General features: G+C 36.7%; 2 protein-coding genes across 3 annotated transcripts; both read left to right on the forward strand.

Annotated features, from left to right (window-relative positions):
• Window positions 1–692: 692 nt before the first annotated feature.
• Y111B2A.12 (WD_REPEATS_REGION domain-containing protein) lies at window positions 693–15,144 on the forward strand (the record flags this gene model as incomplete). 2 transcript variants are annotated; one of them, NM_001268246.2, is made up of 8 exons in its annotated part: window positions 693–742; window positions 817–887; window positions 976–1,270; window positions 2,024–2,149; window positions 9,226–9,316; window positions 10,737–11,137; window positions 12,162–12,272; window positions 13,829–15,144. In NM_001268246.2, the coding sequence occupies 8 exons, from the start codon at window positions 698–700 to the stop codon at window positions 13,940–13,942; spliced, it is 1,254 nt and encodes a 417-aa protein (NP_001255175.1). The 2 variants fall into 2 exon arrangements, with proteins under 2 accessions (NP_001255175.1, NP_001367264.1); NM_001379962.1 differs by lacking the exons at window positions 693–742; window positions 817–887; window positions 976–1,270; window positions 2,024–2,149 and having other exon boundaries at window positions 9,268–9,316; window positions 13,829–13,942.
• A 1,025-nt stretch (window positions 15,145–16,169) lies between these two features.
• gtf-2A2 (Transcription initiation factor IIA subunit 2) lies at window positions 16,170–17,301 on the forward strand. Its single transcript, NM_067243.7, has 2 exons — window positions 16,170–16,351; window positions 16,824–17,301. Exons 1-2 carry the CDS (start codon window positions 16,178–16,180, stop codon window positions 16,989–16,991), a joined length of 342 nt encoding a protein of 113 aa, NP_499644.1. The 5' UTR covers window positions 16,170–16,177; the 3' UTR covers window positions 16,992–17,301.
• The last annotated feature ends 216 nt before the right edge of the window (window positions 17,302–17,517 follow it).

The raw sequence follows: 17,517 nt of genomic DNA on the forward strand, positions 1-17,517 counted from the left end.
GGTTGAGCGCGGGGGGGGGGGGGTCTCCTTCTCTTCTCACAGACACTCACACTTTGCTCTCTTTCCCTCGCGCACACTCTCCTCTTACCACACTATCTTCCTCGTCGCCACTCTCTTCGTCTCTCGAAAATGTGTTGTCTCTCGTCGGAAAACACTCACTAGAGAGGCACACAGAGCGGCCACGTCGCACCACACACAATCGCACACACACACAAATAGACGACGCGACGCTGCCGCTCCGCATTACTCAATGCCGTTGAGTGCGGCGCGGTCGCGTTGCGTGAGTCTCGTGCTGATTTACGAGAGGTGTGGTCGAGAATGAACTTTAATTTTTGGAATTTTCAGCGATTTTTAGGGGATTTTCGTTGATTTTTTTAAAGTTTTATTAAAATATTCGTCCAAAAATAGCCTGAGAAGCTCTTTTTGTTCAAAAATTTCTTGTTCATTAGTGGATTTTTGTTACTTTTTCGAAAAGTAACTTGTAAAAATTATTTTCGAATTGTTTTGCAGTTTTTTCTCTTAGAAATTAATTTAAAAACGTTGCAATATGCTTGAAATGAATATCAGTGAAACTTTTTGTCGAAAATTCAGTTTCGCAACTTTGAAAATTAATTTCGTAACATTCCGTTCAGTTTTTTTTTTCTAGAAGTATCTGAAAATAATTTTATTCGTGAAAAAATCACACTTTTCAGGTAAAATGGACGAGGATAATCATCGCATCGAGGAGAGTGAAATTGACGAGGTAATTTTTTTTTTTTGAAAAAAATTCAATTTTTCAACAAAAATTGAAAAAAGAAAAATTAAAAATTTTTACAGATCATCGAAATCGACGATGATGCCGAGATGAAGTACGCTAGTGACGACGAGGATCAGCAAAGTACTTCGAAGTATGGTTTAGATCGAGAAAATAACGATTTTTCATTGAATTTTTACACAAAAATTCGGTTTTTGCCATTAAAATCGCCCATTTTCCAGCGCCGACGTTCCTGCAGAAATCATCGATGATTCTCTAATGTCTCTCCAGGCACACGCTCAAGACTGTTTCACAGTGGCTCTGGCTTCAAATCGTTGGCTCGCGACCGGTGGAGAAGACGATGTGGCTTTCCTTTTCGATCAAAACCAATCCGAATCCGAGCCAGTGCTTAAGGTGGAGCACAAGGATTCTGTCACTCAAGTGATGTTCAATCATAGCGAAACTTTGCTGGCTACCGGCGATTTGAGCGGGAAAATCATGATCTCTGAGATGGCGACGAAGAAAGTTCGCGCGGAGGTTGGTAGAACACCCACCGTTGTATTCCACTACGCTCTGTGGGGAAATTGCTTTAAAACACGCATATGGTACCACAATGACCGAATATCATGATTAAAAAAATTCCAAAATTTTTTCTAGATTTTATATGATTTTTTGAAAAATGGAAGAATCACAGTTTTCACCTAATTATTTTTTAATTTCCGCCAATTGGATTTGTTCGGTGGAGCGCGCTTGCACGTTTTTAAATTTATTTATTTTATTTTTTGTTATTTTTTATCGATTTTTAATGTTTTCGGTGTATTTTTGCTTGAATTTTAAAGAAAAAGTCAAAATAAATGCAAATATTCGATTAAAAAGCACGCTGACAGGCGTAAATCAGAGAAATTAATTAATTCATGTTTGAAATCGTTTAAAAGCGTTACTTTTTCATTTTTACGCCTGTAAGCGTGTTTTTTAATCGAAAATTTGCAATTATTTTGACTTTTTCTCTAAAATTCAAGCAAAAATACACCGAAAACATTAAAAATCGGTGGAAAATAAGTAACAAAAAGTAAAATAATTAAATTTAAAAACGTGCAAGCGCGCTCCATCGAACAGATCCAATTGGCGGTAATTCAAATAGGAATTAGGGGAAAACTGTGATTTTTTTTTCTATTTTCACAAATCATATAAAATCTAGAAAATTTTTTTGAATTTTTTAATCATGATATTCGGTCATTGTGGTACCATAGGCGTGTTTTAAAGCAATTTTCCCACAAAAAAAAATTGCAGATCGACGAATGTAACGATCTGGAATGGATGTGCTGGCATCAAACTGCGGATATCTTATTTGCGGGTGATAAGGACGGAATTTTATGGATGTGGTTGATTGGAAATAAGGGAATTGCACAGTCAAAGGTAGGGGAAATTATTAAAAATTGGAAGAAAAAAAACGGTGGTTTTATCGAAAAATTGACGTTTTTCCGGTTTTTTTCGAGAGAAAAAATGAGGAATTTATGATCTTTGGTGTGTTTTTCATAGAAACTTGAATTATTTTCAGTGTTTTACTGAATATTTTCCGAAAAAAAACTTTTAAAAAACTTCCGATTTTCCGGTGTTTTTTCGAGAGAAATCCAAAAAAAAATTCTCGATTTTTTTCGCTGTTCAAAACTTTTTTAGGAGCAGAAAATTGGACAATTTTTGACTTTTCGTTATTTTTCGAAATAAAAATCGAACAATTGGAGTTTTTTTTAAAGGAATAAAACCCGAATCCCCGTTTTTTCGGTGTTTTTTTTGAGAGAAAATCGAAAAAATTGTGTTTTTTCTAAATTTTTCAGAGAAAAAAATGGAAAAAAAATCTGAAAAAGATAGGAAAATTATAATTTTATCAAAAAAAAAGTTGATGCGGGGAAAAAGCAAATTTCTTTTAAAAAAACGGAAAAATGCCGATTTTGATAAGAAAAAGAAGAAAATTCGTAGAAATCGGTTTTTTTAAAGAAAAATCGAAATTTTTCGTTTTTTTTTTTTCAAATCAGAAAACCGAATTTATCAAATAATTCGATTCTGGATATTATAAAACATTGTAAAAATCAAATTTTCCACTCAAAACATCAATTTTTCGGTTATTTCATTTCCACTATATACTATTGGCTGTAAATGTCTCATTTTTCTCATGAAAAAGACCGAAATTATGGTTTATGACATACTACCACAGATGTACACAAGTTGACCCCCTTCCAACAACTGAGCTCTGCACATTTTTTAGTACGTACCATCTGCTACTATGACCTCTGTAATAAGAACATCTGGCAGTGTGGTACTGCTGCTGCTGCGTCATATACTAATCCTGCTAACCTATGAAAGGCGGAAAATTGAGGTCTCGGGTGGAATTAGCAAGAAAATGGCCTAAATTTTCCAGAAATTTCAATTAAAGGTGGTGTAATGGAATTTTTTAAATTGCCTTATTAGACTCAAAACTTGTCTGAAAACACCGAATTTCATAATGAAACTTCTTGAAAACTTTTCAGAAAAAAGTTATGGCGGCTCAAAAATGGCCTAAAACTAGTTAAAATTGGATATTTGACTTGTCAAGTGGCTGGAAACAATTCGTTTTGAAATCACCGTCAAATTTTGAGTATACAAGTTGATTATTTTGCGTTTTAAACTTGATTAAGGTATTTAAAAATCGATGGAATCGATGGCGAGATTTTTTTTTTTTGAGCCAAAACTCGCTGTCCATCGACTTTTAAATACCTAAATGAAGTTTAAAACGCAAAATATTTACACTGTACACTCAAAATTTGACGATGATTTCAAACAAAAATTGTTTTCAGCCGCTGCGACAAGTCAAATTTCCGATTTTAACTAATTTTCGGCCATTTTTTGAGCAGTCATAACTTTTTTCTGAAAAGTTGTCAAGAAGTTTCATTATGAAATTTGGCGTTTTCAGACAATTTTGAGTCTAATAAGGCAATTAAAAAAATTCGACTACACCACCTTTAAAAGCGGCCGCTTTTAGAACTTTTCTAGTCCAAATCCGTCTACATTTTGAACTTGAAAAAACACCAATTTCAAAAAAAAAAAAGATTTCTCAGAATCTTAGAATCCTTCAGAGTTCAGCCTTGAAAGTCCCTTTTTTTCGAAAGTGAGGAATCTCTTGTAAAAACGGCGTTTTTTTTTTTCGTCCCTCGCCTTGTCCGAATCTTTTTGTATGGTTCTCTGCACTCTCTTCTCCACTTACTACTTCGTCATTAATCTTCCATTCTCCTCTTCTTCGTCGTGTTCTCTGGCGTCTCCACAATCTGTATCTCTGCCGTCTACAACTGGTCACTCGATGTCTGCGTCTCGGTGTCATTTGTGTCCTCGCCGTCTCTGTGTTGACAGATCTCTTCATGGGGGTTTCGGTTTCCGCGTTTTCTCTAACCGACACTCTCTCTCTCTCTCGTGCAATACAATGACGAGAGAGAGAGGGAGAGAACCGGAGAAAAATGGGAACTGACAGCATCCCCAGCGATTGTGGCAGTGGCTGCAGCGGGGGACTGACATGGAGAAGCGAAATTCTAGGGACCGAAATGCAATTTTCCACGGAAAATGGTTTTGACGAGTTCGTAAAATCTCAAATTGCAAATTTGAAAGCTACGTAACTTTTTTGTAGAATCGGAGTTGCCTCGTGGTGACAGACTGTCCCATAACGGCATGATCTACAATAAATGCGAGAATTGAGACGCGCAGTGTTTTCAACCGCAAAAATTCCCTCATTTTTCGTAGATCATACCGTTATGGGACAGTCTGGCACTACACAATTTGCCTGAAATGCTGAAACCCGGATTTTTCACGTTACTAAGATCCCTCTCGGAACCTGAGATCTCGCAGGAGGAGAATATTGTAAAACGAGATGATCCGCCGCCGAAAGTGACACGACACACTGAAGCTGCTCCTAGAATTCTCCGATTTCCCCCTGTTGCCACAAAAATGAGAATTTTTGAAAATCAATCTGACCTTGTCGTCCACCACCACCACTTCTTCCCAGAAACGGTTTTCCCAGAAAAAGAAACGAATGCGCTACGAGAAAATTGCTATTTTCGCTATTTTCGCATCGACGGACGGGTTCACCACTCTGCCGCGCTGAGCAGCACAGCTCTATGAATAAAACATTAGTTTGCTGACTGACTTGTGTGTGTGTGTGCCAAACGGAAACATACACACACACCCAACACAAAAAGGGACTCGGAAAGGCAAAAAAATTTCAAATTTGAGTTGGTTTTTTCCCCCTTCCTCTTTCTTTTTTTCTGCTTCGTCTTGCCGCCGCCGAGGCGACCCCATGGGGGAGCGAAATCCAAATAGTGACGGCGGTGCAAAAGACCACACACACAATTTGATACCCGGCTACCTCCCTGAAGGCTACCACCTGTCGGTGCTAGAGAAATTGAGGGAGAACCCGCCGAAATGAGGTGAAATGACCGGTTACACGGAGAAGACAGGGTGGGGGGGAACAGAGATAAGCTACTGTGTGGTAATTAGCATTACAAGTGGACAGAGGTCCCCCTCTCCCCCTTCATCACTCATCATTAGGGGGATTGACAGATTTGACATAGTTTTATTGGAAAAGATATTGGTAGTTTGGTTAAAACCGCCACGCTTGATCTACGTCTTGATCTACAAAAAATGCGGCAGAGTTCTCAACTGATTTCGTATGGTTAGGAACGTGCTGACGTCACATATTTTTGGGCAAAAAAACTCCCGCGTTTTTTGTAGATCACACCGTGAAGGGACAGTCTGGCATCATCAGACTACATAAGTTTGAAAAGTTGAAAAAGAAAACTGGACTACTGCACCAGTTCTACGTTTTCCCATCAACTTGGCCCTTTTGTGATTGTTTGTAAGCCTGAAAGTAAACTCGTAAAGGCCATCCATCTATTTGTCTGTCGGGCCTATCCATCCGCTCCCCCATCTCCTCGTTCCATCAACTTCTACACCGCAGTCTTCATCTCCGATGAAAGTAAATTTGCTTTCGGGTTGTTTGTTGGCGACGGCGGCGGCGGTGGCCTCGAAACGGCGACCAAAAAGACGGTGGTGGGAAGGAGGATTTTATAGTGCAATCCTTTTTTTCGGCGATTTGAAAGCAAAAAACCTTCAAGCAGGGAGAGGGAACAGAGTCTGTATGCATTCTGAAAGGAAGAGTTAGGTTCCATGTAGGCGTTAAAACGCCTGCCTGCCTGACCTTGAGGCGACCTCCGCACCTTTTGCTCTTAATTTGATTTTCATCAAATTTCAAGTAAAATGACACCGCGCCTGCCTACCTGCCTACCATGGAAGCTCTACGATGAATCATCTTACTGGAAATTTTCAGAACGTTCTGTGTTAAATTTCGACATAATCTGCACGTGACTGAAAAATGTTTTCTGGAATTTTCGAATTGTTCCCGACTCTGATTCACCATTGTTGCGGTCGGTGTTGACCCCCTTTTTGCCGCCTCGCTGACTGCTCCTCTCCTACTCGTTGTGGTCTTGTGATAAGAGAACACAATTCGGTCGGGTGACTTGTGTATGTGTGTCTATTTGATCATCATCAAAGCTCATGGTTCTCATGTTCCCGTTACGCAATATGCCACCTATTGCGTAGGCAGGCAAGGACTACGAAGCCTAGAGCCTAGAAGCCTAGAAGCCTAGAAGCCTTCCTTAAACCGGAAAATCTGGAATAGCAGATAATCTCCGTTGTTGTTCTTTTCAATTGCACAACCACCAAAAACCAATTACTTGGCGTCTTTTCTCCATCCACTTTTGATAACAAGTGTCTCATTAAATTAACAAGCAAACACAGCCGTCTGTCCATCTCTATCCGAATTAGTGTTCTTGAAGAGAGAAGAAAATTGGCCATTTGACCTCTGTTTCCCGCGCGCGCGCAGTGTTTTTTGCTGCCGAGAACTCTCCTTAAGGCGGAGTCTATAACGAGCGGATAAATGGGAGGAGGCAGGTGTTGTTGAGATGATGATGATGCAGGCAGGCAGGCAGACAGACAGAGACAGCAGGAGAGATTATCAAAAGGACACGTAGAGTTGTTGATGATGATGATGATGATGAAGATGTGAATTGGAATAATTGGGAACTGAAGCAGAATGGAGATAAGATGGTACATCTGAACATGCTGAAAGTTGGTGGAATCCTATCCTTACGGTTTGATCTACAAAAAAAGCGGGAATTTTTTGCTTTAAAAAATGTGACGTCAGCGAGAACTATGCCGCACTTTTTTGTAGATCTACTCTGACTCCACCTGGAAATCGCCTGGAAGCCTGGATTATTGCTGTCCGGCAGAAGTTGTTGTGAAGTGAAGCAAATGTAATGATCGAAAGCGAAAGTGCAGCACAACAATGGAAGTGTTGTTCTCTACGCGGGCGGTAGCCACCGATTGCACAACGAGCTTTCTTTGTCCGTAGCTCTTTGTTTGATTGATCTACGAAGTAGTTACAAAGTAGATCAAGAGAAAAGAGCATAGTTACTGGATGTCTAACAAGGAACTTGATTTTCTCGATTTTCAGCTGCAAAATTGCTTGAATAGTCAAAAGGTTGTGACGTAAACGCATATCAGAGATCCATATTTATCACATGCGGCAGGCCTCATGATGGATAGGGTTTCCATGGAAACGTTCGGTGATTGAAGAGGCGGTGGTCAGCTAAAGCCAGCGTAAACAAGTGCTCCCCGCTCCGACGACGAGCACAAATCGAATTGGGATTTGGACCGAAAATAGAGTGAAGGATTTGAGAAGCTCGGGCTCAGAATGGGGCTCAGAGGGGCTTCTTGTTAATCCTGTGCTCGCTCTCTTCTGAGAACTCTGCGTAGTGCAGGGGTTGAGCAGATGGCTCCAAGGACCCCGCTTTCATTTTTTATGAGATACTCTAATGCCTCGTTGTATGGAAAGAAAGACATGTGGTCCTTTTAGAACCCGATGGGGGTCCGCCGGCTCTATAATTAGCAGCGAAGAGCAGCACAAAGAGAGAGAGAGCTCTATTTGAGACACAGCAGGAAGAGAGTTTTGTATTAGAAAGGAGGAGGAAGTTGGGTCGTTTAGTGGGGATAATGAGCAACAATTAGTCTATTGTCGAAATTAATTTGGCTCCGATGGAGATAAAACTGGAATTCGCTGGCTCAACACAGTGAATTGACACTGAAATTGCGGCAATATGCAAGTCATCACGGTTTGATCAACAAAAAATGCGGGAATTTTTTGCCCAGAAAACGTGACGTCAGCACGTTTTTAACCATACGAAATCAGTTGAGAACTCTGCCGCATTTTTTGTAGATTTACGGTAGATCAAGCCGAAATGAGGCACTACGTGAATATGCCGAGTTATCGAAAACAAAATACCAGATTCCCTGAATGAGATATCTTTTTCTTCAGATTTTGAGAATTTTTGTGTGATTTTCGAAAGTTTTGAACTCGAAAATTGTCGAAAAATTTTGATTTCGATGATCTAGGCATTTTTTAGGCGATTTCTGCTTTTCCGAGCCTCTGAAAGTGAATCCTTGGCATAAATACGTCGATACTCAGCGAACTGTCATGCCTTTGGCTTCAAGTTAAATCGCCTGCCTGCCTGGCCTGAAGGAAAACACAGGAATAGTCGTGAGGCGGGTAGGCTTCAGGCAGGCCCTGAAAACGCGCCTGACTACCACAGAAGCCCCCCTACTTGCCACAATTAAGTCGCTACTCAGCGAACTGTCACACACCTTGTTCTCCTCCACTCTTATTGGTTCTGTATAACATGGCTGTTGACACTTGAGAGAGAGAGAGGCTATCTCGACTATGCATCTTGTATGTATTATTCATTATCACGTGATGATGATCGTCGTCTCTTACTTCTTTTTCGAGAGTGAAGAGATAGTGCGGAAAGATAACTAGAAAGAGGTGCAGAAACACACAGACAGACGCAGTTTTTGGCGCGCGCGCGCGAATGTTTTGATAGTGGTGATAGTGGAGAAAGGAAAAGGAGAAGAAGAAGAGCTCTTCGTATTGTATACACACACACACACACACACCCACTAGTGCACATACACAATCATAACAATAAATATATAAATATTTGGAAGTGGGAAATACGAAACTAGAACTGGAAATGTTGATGGTGTACGACGATGGCCGTAGGGCTTCCATGAAGGCGTTGAAACGCTGCCTGCCTGGCCTTAAGGCGACCTACGCCTGCCTCTTGTCTCAATTGATTTTCATCAAATTGATAAAAATGAGAGCATTAGAAAAAGTTGTAAATTCACGTTAAATGCAAAAAGGAGGCAAAAGGCAGGCGCGAGGTCCCTACGGAAATTAATATATATATATTTTTAGAGAGCAATTTGTACTTTCTGAATATATATTCGGATTCTATATTGGGATTCTGGACTATATTTTGACTGAAAATGCAATAATTTTTCCAATAATCCAAATTTTCAATATTTTCCGCCTGTAGCGATGATCTGAAAATTCTGAAAAAATGAAAAATCAATTCCAGGTATATGCTGGAAATGGTTCATCGTGTACAACAGGATGCCTGATGCCGGACGGAAAACGTATTATGTGTGGATATTCGGATGGAATCGTTCGTAAGTTTCTCTGAATATTACACATTCTTGTAAAAATTGTTTAATTTTTCGAGTTTTAGGTATATTTTTCCCCCATTAAAATGTTATTTCTTATACCATTTATATTTTATCTAAATGATGATTTAATAATATAAATCATTTGGTTTGATTTTCGATAATCTTATCATAATCTCCACACACTTTTTTCTCGTGTATCCGATTCGAATTAAACTTAGAAATAAGAAGGAAAAAAAAACAAATCTTTTACGGATTAAATGATACGATTGACGACATTCGAGGATTAAAAACGGATAATACTGATAAAAAAGATGGCGATTTTTGGAGTTGAATGGCTATTTTTATTTGGAATTTTTGAATAAAAAGGGAATATCGAGACAAAAAAAGTATTAAATTTTAATTAAAAATCTGATTTTTGTTTAAAGTTTCGAGAAAATGTAGAAAAAATGTGAGAAAAAAAAAGACTGGGAAGCTATAGATTTTTCAAAAAAGGGCAATTTTTATGAGTTTTTTAATAAGAAATGTTTATTTTAAATCGAAAAAAAACCACGTTTTTGGAATTTTTGATAAGGAAGTCAGAAAATCTTTAGATTCATGAAAAAAAGAACAATTTTGGCGGAAATTATGGAAAATTTCCGGCAATTTTCCGAATTTGACGAAAATGAAAATTCCCGGCAAACCGGCAATTTGCCGAATTTGCCAGAAAATTTTCGGAAACCCCGCAATTTGACGAAAATTAAAATTTCCGGCAATTTTCCGAATTTGACCGAAAATTTTCGGTAATTTGCAGAATTTGCCGAGAATAAAAATTTCCGGCAAACCGGCAATTTGCCGAATTTGCCCGGAAATGAAAATTTCCTGGAAACCGGCAGTTTGCCAAATTTGGCCGAAAATTTCCGGCAAACCGACAATTTGTCGAAAATAAAAATTTCCGGCAGTTTGCCAAATTTGGCCGAAAATTTCCGGCAAACCGGCAATTTGTCGAAAATGAAAATTTCCGGAAAACTGGCAATTTGCCGAATTTGACTAAAATGAAAGTTCCCGGCAAACCGGCAGTTTGCCTAATTTGCCCGAAAATTTCCGGCGAACCGGCAATTTGCCCGAAAATGAGAATTTCCGGCAAACCGGGAATTTGCCTAATTTACCCGAAAATTTTCGACAATTTGCCGAATTTGCCGAAAATGAAAATTTCCGGCAAACCGGGAATTTGCCGAAAATGAGAATTTCCGGCAAACCGGGAATTTGCCTAATTTGCCCGAAAATGAAAATTTCCGGCAAACCGACAAACAGCCAAATTTTCCCGAAAATTGTTGGCAAATTATGGTTTTGCCCATTTTTTTCTTGAACTTTCGCAATTTCAATTTTAATCGGCAAACCCTTTTTTTGTTGATTTTATAACTCGTATTTTATAAAATTTTTACAGGTTTGTGGCTTCTCCGTGAGGAAACGAGCACTCATCTCTACTTCCACTCCCCAATTACTGCCATCGATCATCATGTAACACAGACAGTTGCAATTATTGGAACACAATCTGGTACAGTGAATGTAGTTAACACTGCTTCACCGGATAATGTGCTGAAAAAGATTTCACTGTTACCACCGCCCGGCGTCAAATCGACAACGATTACGGCCGCCGGAACAGCTGCAATGGAAGAGGGACGACAAGAGGAAGAGGAGGACGAGGATGTTGGAAATTGTGTTGAAAGTCTTGCGATGGCACCGTCACATCCATGGTTTGCTGTTGGACGGAATGATGGAACTATGTGTATTTATGAAATGGATTCCAATTCACCCAGAAGCATTTTCCAGTCGAATCAGATGATGGTTAGTTATATTATTTTCTGTGTTCAATATTTTAAAATAAATGGGTCTTTTTTGGCGGCCCAAAATGACAGAGTACAGTCCGAATATACCGAATATAAATGTAAAAAAAATTATAAAATTTTTTTAGATTATTATGATTAATTTTGAATAATTGATTTTTACGGCAGCAATTCCAAGGTTTCGGCAAATTTCTCTGCAATTATCAAGATTTGTTGAGAAATAAGGTCCTTTAAATATCAATTTTTGCCGGAAAACGCAAAAAAATTGTCGAAAATTGTGTAAAATTGCCGGAATTGAAATTGTCAGACAAATCGGCAAACCGGAAAATTTTTTTCCAAATTAAAAAAAAATCATTAAAATTTTGAAAAAAAATTTTTTTTTAACAGTTATATCCGAAATATTGGGACTGTAGTATTCTATCATTTCGGACCAGTGCTCAACCATTAAAATCTCGAAAAAAAAGCTTCCCAATCAGAGTTGGGACAAAAATAATTTCGGACCAAAAAAAAAAAAAGAAACATTCCGATTTTCGATCTATTTTTCTTTTTTTTTTCGATTTTATTTTTGAAAACTAGCAGTAGCGCTAGTGGGGAAATTGCTTTAAAACACGCCTATGGTACCACAATGACGGAATATCATGATAAAACATTTTTCTGGATTTTATATGATTTTTTGAAAATTTGTTGGAAAAATTTTCAAAAAATCATATAAAATTTAGAAATTTTTTAAAAATTTTTTAATCATGATATTCGGTCATTGTGACCCCATATGCGTGTTTTAAAGCAATTTCCCCACTGAGCGTAGTGTAATTTTTTTTTTTTTGGAAAATGAATGTAAATTACATTTATTTCGCTATTTTTCTTCCTTTTTTTGATCGCTTTTTAACACGAAAATAACGACGGAAATCGAAAAATCTATAGCCTTGGTAAAGTATATTTTGCTAAAAATTATTTGACAATTTTTAATGTCTAAAAACCCCCGGGAAAAAATCCGAAAAATTGGAAAAATCACGATTTTATTGCAGGCAATTGTAAAAGTAATCTGGTCGATGGAAGGCAATGCACCATACGTGACAGCTGGCTCAATTGATGGAACTATCCGTATTTTTGATGCCAGAGACAGCTCGCTGGTCAAGGTAATTTCGTTTTTTCTTACAGCTTCAAAAACGAATTAGGAGAGGAGTACACTGCAACTTTTTCCTCACGAGGGACGAGGAAAAGTGGTTTCTAGGCCATGGCCGAGGGGCCGACAAGTTTCAGCGGCCATTTATCTTGCTTTGTTTTCCGCCTGTTTTTTTTTCGTTTTTCATCGATTTTTTTCGTTTTTTCTTATTAAAACTGATAAATAAGTATTTTTTGCAGATGCTAAAACAATTTCCAAGTAAAAAAATCATGTATTCAGTGGGCAAGCAGCGGTGAAAGTGGGCATTGTAAAATGATGGATTACGGGAATACAAAACCTAAACTTTTTCTGAAACATGATACATATGCTGTTTAAATGCTGAGACTACCTGATTTTCATAACGAGACCGCTGAAAAAGTTTTGAGGTTTTCAAAATTCAACTTTTTTGGTGAAAAAGTCGAGATTTTCGCACAAAAAGTTGAATTTTGAAAACCTCAAAACTTTTTCAGCGGTCTCGTTATGAAAATCAGGTAGTTTCAGCATCTAAGCATCATATGTATCATGTTTCAGAAAAAGTTTATGTTATATCTCCAATTTGTAATAATAATAGAAGAGCTTTATTAGAAAGCAGTAATAATAAGAGAGTTCGAGAGTTCACGTGCTTCTCATTGTCGAGTTGTTATCGCCAAGTAGTGCGAACACGTTCACGTCTCGCCGTAACAGTTTAGGTTTTGTATTCCCGTAATCCATCATATTACAATGGCCACGTTCACCGCTGCTTGCCCACTGAATACATGATTTTTTTACTTGGAAATTGTTTTAGCATCTGCAAAAAATATTTATTTATCAGTTTTATTAAGAAAAAACGAAAAAATCGATGAAAAACAAAAGAAAACAGGCGGAAAACAAAGCAAGATAAATGGCCGCTGAAACTTGTCGGCCCCTCGGCCATGGCCTAGAAACCACTTTTCCTCGTCCCTCGTGAGGAAAAAGTTGCAGTGGAGTAGCGAAATTCGGAAAATATTTTTAAATTACTCCAAATTTTCCCCTGATTTCTAATATCAATGTGAAAAAATTCCAAAAAAAATTTTACTCTTTCCCTGATTTTATATTAATTTTTGGAAATCTGAAAATCCGTCTGAAAATGTGTAAATTCCAATTTTTTTATTTTTAACTTTGTTTTACATTGAAATTCTTGCGATTTACTTCAATTTCTGACTTTTTATTAATGAAAACAATAAAAATTACATGAAATATAGTTTTCCGGCAATGTTTTGCTGAAAATCTGATATTTCATGTAATTTTGTTTGTTTTCATTTTAAAAAAGTCATAAATTAATGGAAAATACAAGAAGAATTTCAACATAAAACAGGAGAAAAATCGAGAAAATCGGTGTGAAAATTGAATAAAAATTGGAAAAATCCAACGAATTTTCCGGATTTTAAATAATTAATAGAAAATCAGGAGAATTTTTTTTTTTTGGAATTTTTTTTCCACATTGATATTCGGTATTAGGAGCATATTTTCGTTTAAAAATCGAAGAAATATTGTTAATTTCTAAATTTTCAGGAGCTTCACAACGGCGGAGACGAGGTTTTGGATGTTTTGGTGATTCAATCGAATCCTCATCGCTTCATGACTGCCGGCAGTGGAGGAATTGTTCGTGTTTTTGATTTGAACTGAGAGAGATTTTCTTTAGAAATTATACTTTTTTCTACTTTTTGTTGTGTTTTTTTTTGTCCTAAATTTCTGGTTCCTGTTCGCCTTTCCGGTTTTCCCGATTTTTTTCGATGCAAATGACAGAAAATAGACCGAAAAAACTGTTTTTAAAAAAAAAATTTTGGCAATTTTTTCAATTTTCCGCCCACTTGTTGGATATATTCATTTTTCTGACAAATTTGACTGGTTTTTCAGTTAAAATTGTCAGAAAAACTGAAATATCCAAGAAATGAGCGTAGCCTAATCGCCCTTTTTTATTTTTGAAAAAAAAAACATTTAGGCCAGTTTTTTGTCATTTAAAGGAGGACTAACAGTTCGAACGATTTTGAACGTATAGACCCAAAATGAGCTCAAATAAACGAATTTCGTAATAAAAGTGCTCAAAAAATTTTTTAAATTTTTTTATGGCAATTCAAATTTTTGAAAAAATAACACTAATTTTGGCTAAAATCACGAATTTTTCCCGCTTTTCCGTGTCACATCTGTCCGAAGTTGGCTTTTTTTGGAATTATCGTCCTTTATTACATATATTGGTAGTTTATCTCATTTGATTTCGTCGATTAAAGTACATTTAAAGCCGATAGGTAACCAAAAATCATTGAAATTGGTTACCTATTGGCTTTAAATGTACTTTAACGAAATCACATGAGATTAATTACCAATATATGTAATAAAGGACGATAATTCCAAAAAAAGTCAACTTCGGACAGATGTGACACGGAAAAATGGGAAAAATTCGTGGTTTTAGCCAAAATTAGTGTTATTTTTTCAAAATTTTGAACCGCCATAAAAAATTTTTGAAAATTTTTTGAGCAGTTTCATTACGAAATTCGTTCATTTGAGCTCATTTTTGGTCTATACGTTCAAAATCGTCCGAACCGTTAGTCCTCCTTTAATTCCTGTTATTCTAGTTATTCTAGTTATTCTAGTTTTTTTTTCTGACCATGCTATATTTGAAATTCGCCGAAACAAAAAAATATAATCCCCATTGAAGCCCCCCCAACAATTTTCGTTTTTGTTATTCATTTGATACCAATTCCCCCATTTTTTTTGTTTTGTTTTGTTAACACCTCGTTTTTTATTTCTGTTCTGTTTTCTGATATTTTTTTTGTTATTTAACATTTTCTGGTTTTCTAAGTTTATCATACATAAACTATTTGTTGTTGAACCGTTCAAGATTTTTTTTTTGATTCGCGACAAAAAATCCGGCAAAAGTACGGTGTGACTATCTCAATTGGTTATAAAACTCGTCTTTTAGGTCTTGAAACGACAAATTTTTTTGATAAATGTGAATGCGCCTTTAAGGAGTACTGTAGTGTCAAAGTTTTTTTTCGATTGAAAAATTTTTTTTTTTTTGGAAAAATTGATGAAAATTAGGATTAAATTTTTTTAAATCGTTCAAAAAAAATTTTTTTTTTAATTTTTTTGCGCTATTTTTAATAATTTAACTATAGTTAAACAACTAAATTTTCATCAAAAATCTATGAAAAATCAAAAAAATCAACGAAAAGCTCTCAGAAACGAAATTTTCAAACTAAAGTACTCTTTAAAGGCACACACACCCGTTTACAAACACAAAAAATTGTCGTGGCGAGACCCCGGCAAGCACAAAATCGTGAAATTCCGTATATGTGTAATATTTAACCAGTTTTCACGAAAATAACTTTTTGTGCGATTTTTCCGCCGGGGTCTCGTCACGACAAGTTCTTGTTATTTGCGAAAGGGTGTGCGCCTTTGAAGAGTACTGTAACTTTGAAATGTTTGCCTTGGATTTTTTTTTGGGAAAGCCGTGTACTCCACACGGACAAATACATTTAGTTTTACGCCGCGACGCGACACGCAACGCGCCGTAAATCTACACCAGATATGGCCTGGTCTAGTTCGGCAAAAAACTCTTCCATTTCAATTTATGAGGGAAGCCAGAAATCCGTGAAAATGGACAAATTTCAACAAATCGTGAGAAAAACTCTTAAAAATCGATGAAAATTTAAATTAAATTTTTTTTTCATCAATTTTTTGTATTTTTCTCACTTTTATTGATATTAATCGATAACCTATGGGAAATTTATTTTAAAAATTTTTATTAAAAATTCTGTACTCTTTGAAGGCGCACATCTTTTCGCATTTAACAATTGTCGTTTCGAGACCCAGGGTACCGTAATTTTAGCGCGAAAATCAGTCTTTTTTCCAGAAAAAAAAATGGAAAAACCGAATTATCAACTGTATCGTAATACAACATTGGGACAGGCCCTTCAGAAAACGCTGGATGATTTTGTCGGCGATCAAATGATACCTGATAGCTTATCGAAGAAAATTATGGATTCTTTCGACAAATCAATCAATAAAATTCTTCCGCATAAGGCGAAGAATAAGGTAAAACTGGGGAGAAAAAGACAAAAAAAAAGTTTTTTCTTTTTTTTTTCGAAAAATTTCGCTATGAGCTGTGAAAAGGCGCTCCACGGCTCGATGAATTTTTTCATTTTTTTTTTCATTTTAATTTTTCGCGCTCCATTGACAATCGCCTGCCGGACAACGCGTGGGAAAGTCATGTACTCCACCACACGGACAAATACATTTAGTTTTACAATCGAACCGCGACGCGACACGCAACGCGCCGTAGATCTAGCCCAGATATGGCCGAGCCAAAATGGCCTAGTTCGGCAAAAACTCTCCCATTTCAATTTATGAGGGAAGCCAGAAATCTGTGCCCACTCAGAAAACAATTTTCCCGGAAATTTAAATAATTATTTATATATAAAACAATGAATTTTTCAATGCGAAAAATTACAAAAAAACACAGCAAAAAATAAATAAATATATAATTTTTTTTTCCCCAATTTTTCAGGTGAATTTCCGTGCTGACAAACTTCGAGCCTATCGGTATTGTGACAATGTTTGGACATTCATCGTCGAACAAATTGATCTACGCGATGCAGTTGAGGGCGGGACAGTGGATCGATTGAAAATCGTGGCCTGTGACGGACAAACCAAAGGACAAATCGGTCATGCCTAGAGCATACGTGCTCTATTGAGAAATAATTTCGAATTTCCTGCCCCTGTGATATATTATTTATTTTCCCAAAAATTTATTGTATATTTTAAACTTTTTTCCATGGTTTAATCTCGTTTTTCTGTGTATTTTTCTTATTATTCTGTGATGATGTGTAATATTCCCCATTGATTGTGACTATTTTTTGTGATTTTTGATATCTAGCTCATCCCTTTGAAATATCGATTTTTGAAAACATTTCTGTGAAACAATTAATATTTGGATTTTTTTTTCTTGTGATAAAATTTTATTAAATAAACATTTATTTTATTGTGCAATTTTGGCGCCAAAATACGGTAATACATGGTCTCGTCACGATAAGTTTTTGTAAAATTTTTGTAAAATACGAGGAGGTGTGCGCCTTTGAAGAGTACTGTAGTCTCAAAATTTATATCGATTTTTGGGGTTTTTCTGGTGGTGCTAGGCTGTCCCATCACGGTTTGATCTACAAAAAATGCGGGAATTATTTGCCCGAAACAATGTGACGTCG

The sequence above is a fragment of the Caenorhabditis elegans genome, chromosome III (genome assembly GCF_000002985.6).
Source record: "Caenorhabditis elegans chromosome III".
Classification (NCBI taxonomy): domain Eukaryota; kingdom Metazoa; phylum Nematoda; class Chromadorea; order Rhabditida; family Rhabditidae; genus Caenorhabditis; species Caenorhabditis elegans.

What these genes read in the sequence shown, in the direction of transcription:
- gtf-2A2 (NM_067243.7), top strand. Translation starts at nt 16,178, where the DNA reads ATGGAAAAACCGAATTATCAACTGTATCGTAATACAACATTGGGACAG. An exon ending in CGCATAAGGCGAAGAATAAG is followed by an intron (nt 16,352 to 16,823) that starts GTAAAACTGGGG and finishes CCAATTTTTCAG; the next exon opens with GTGAATTTCCGTGCTGACAA.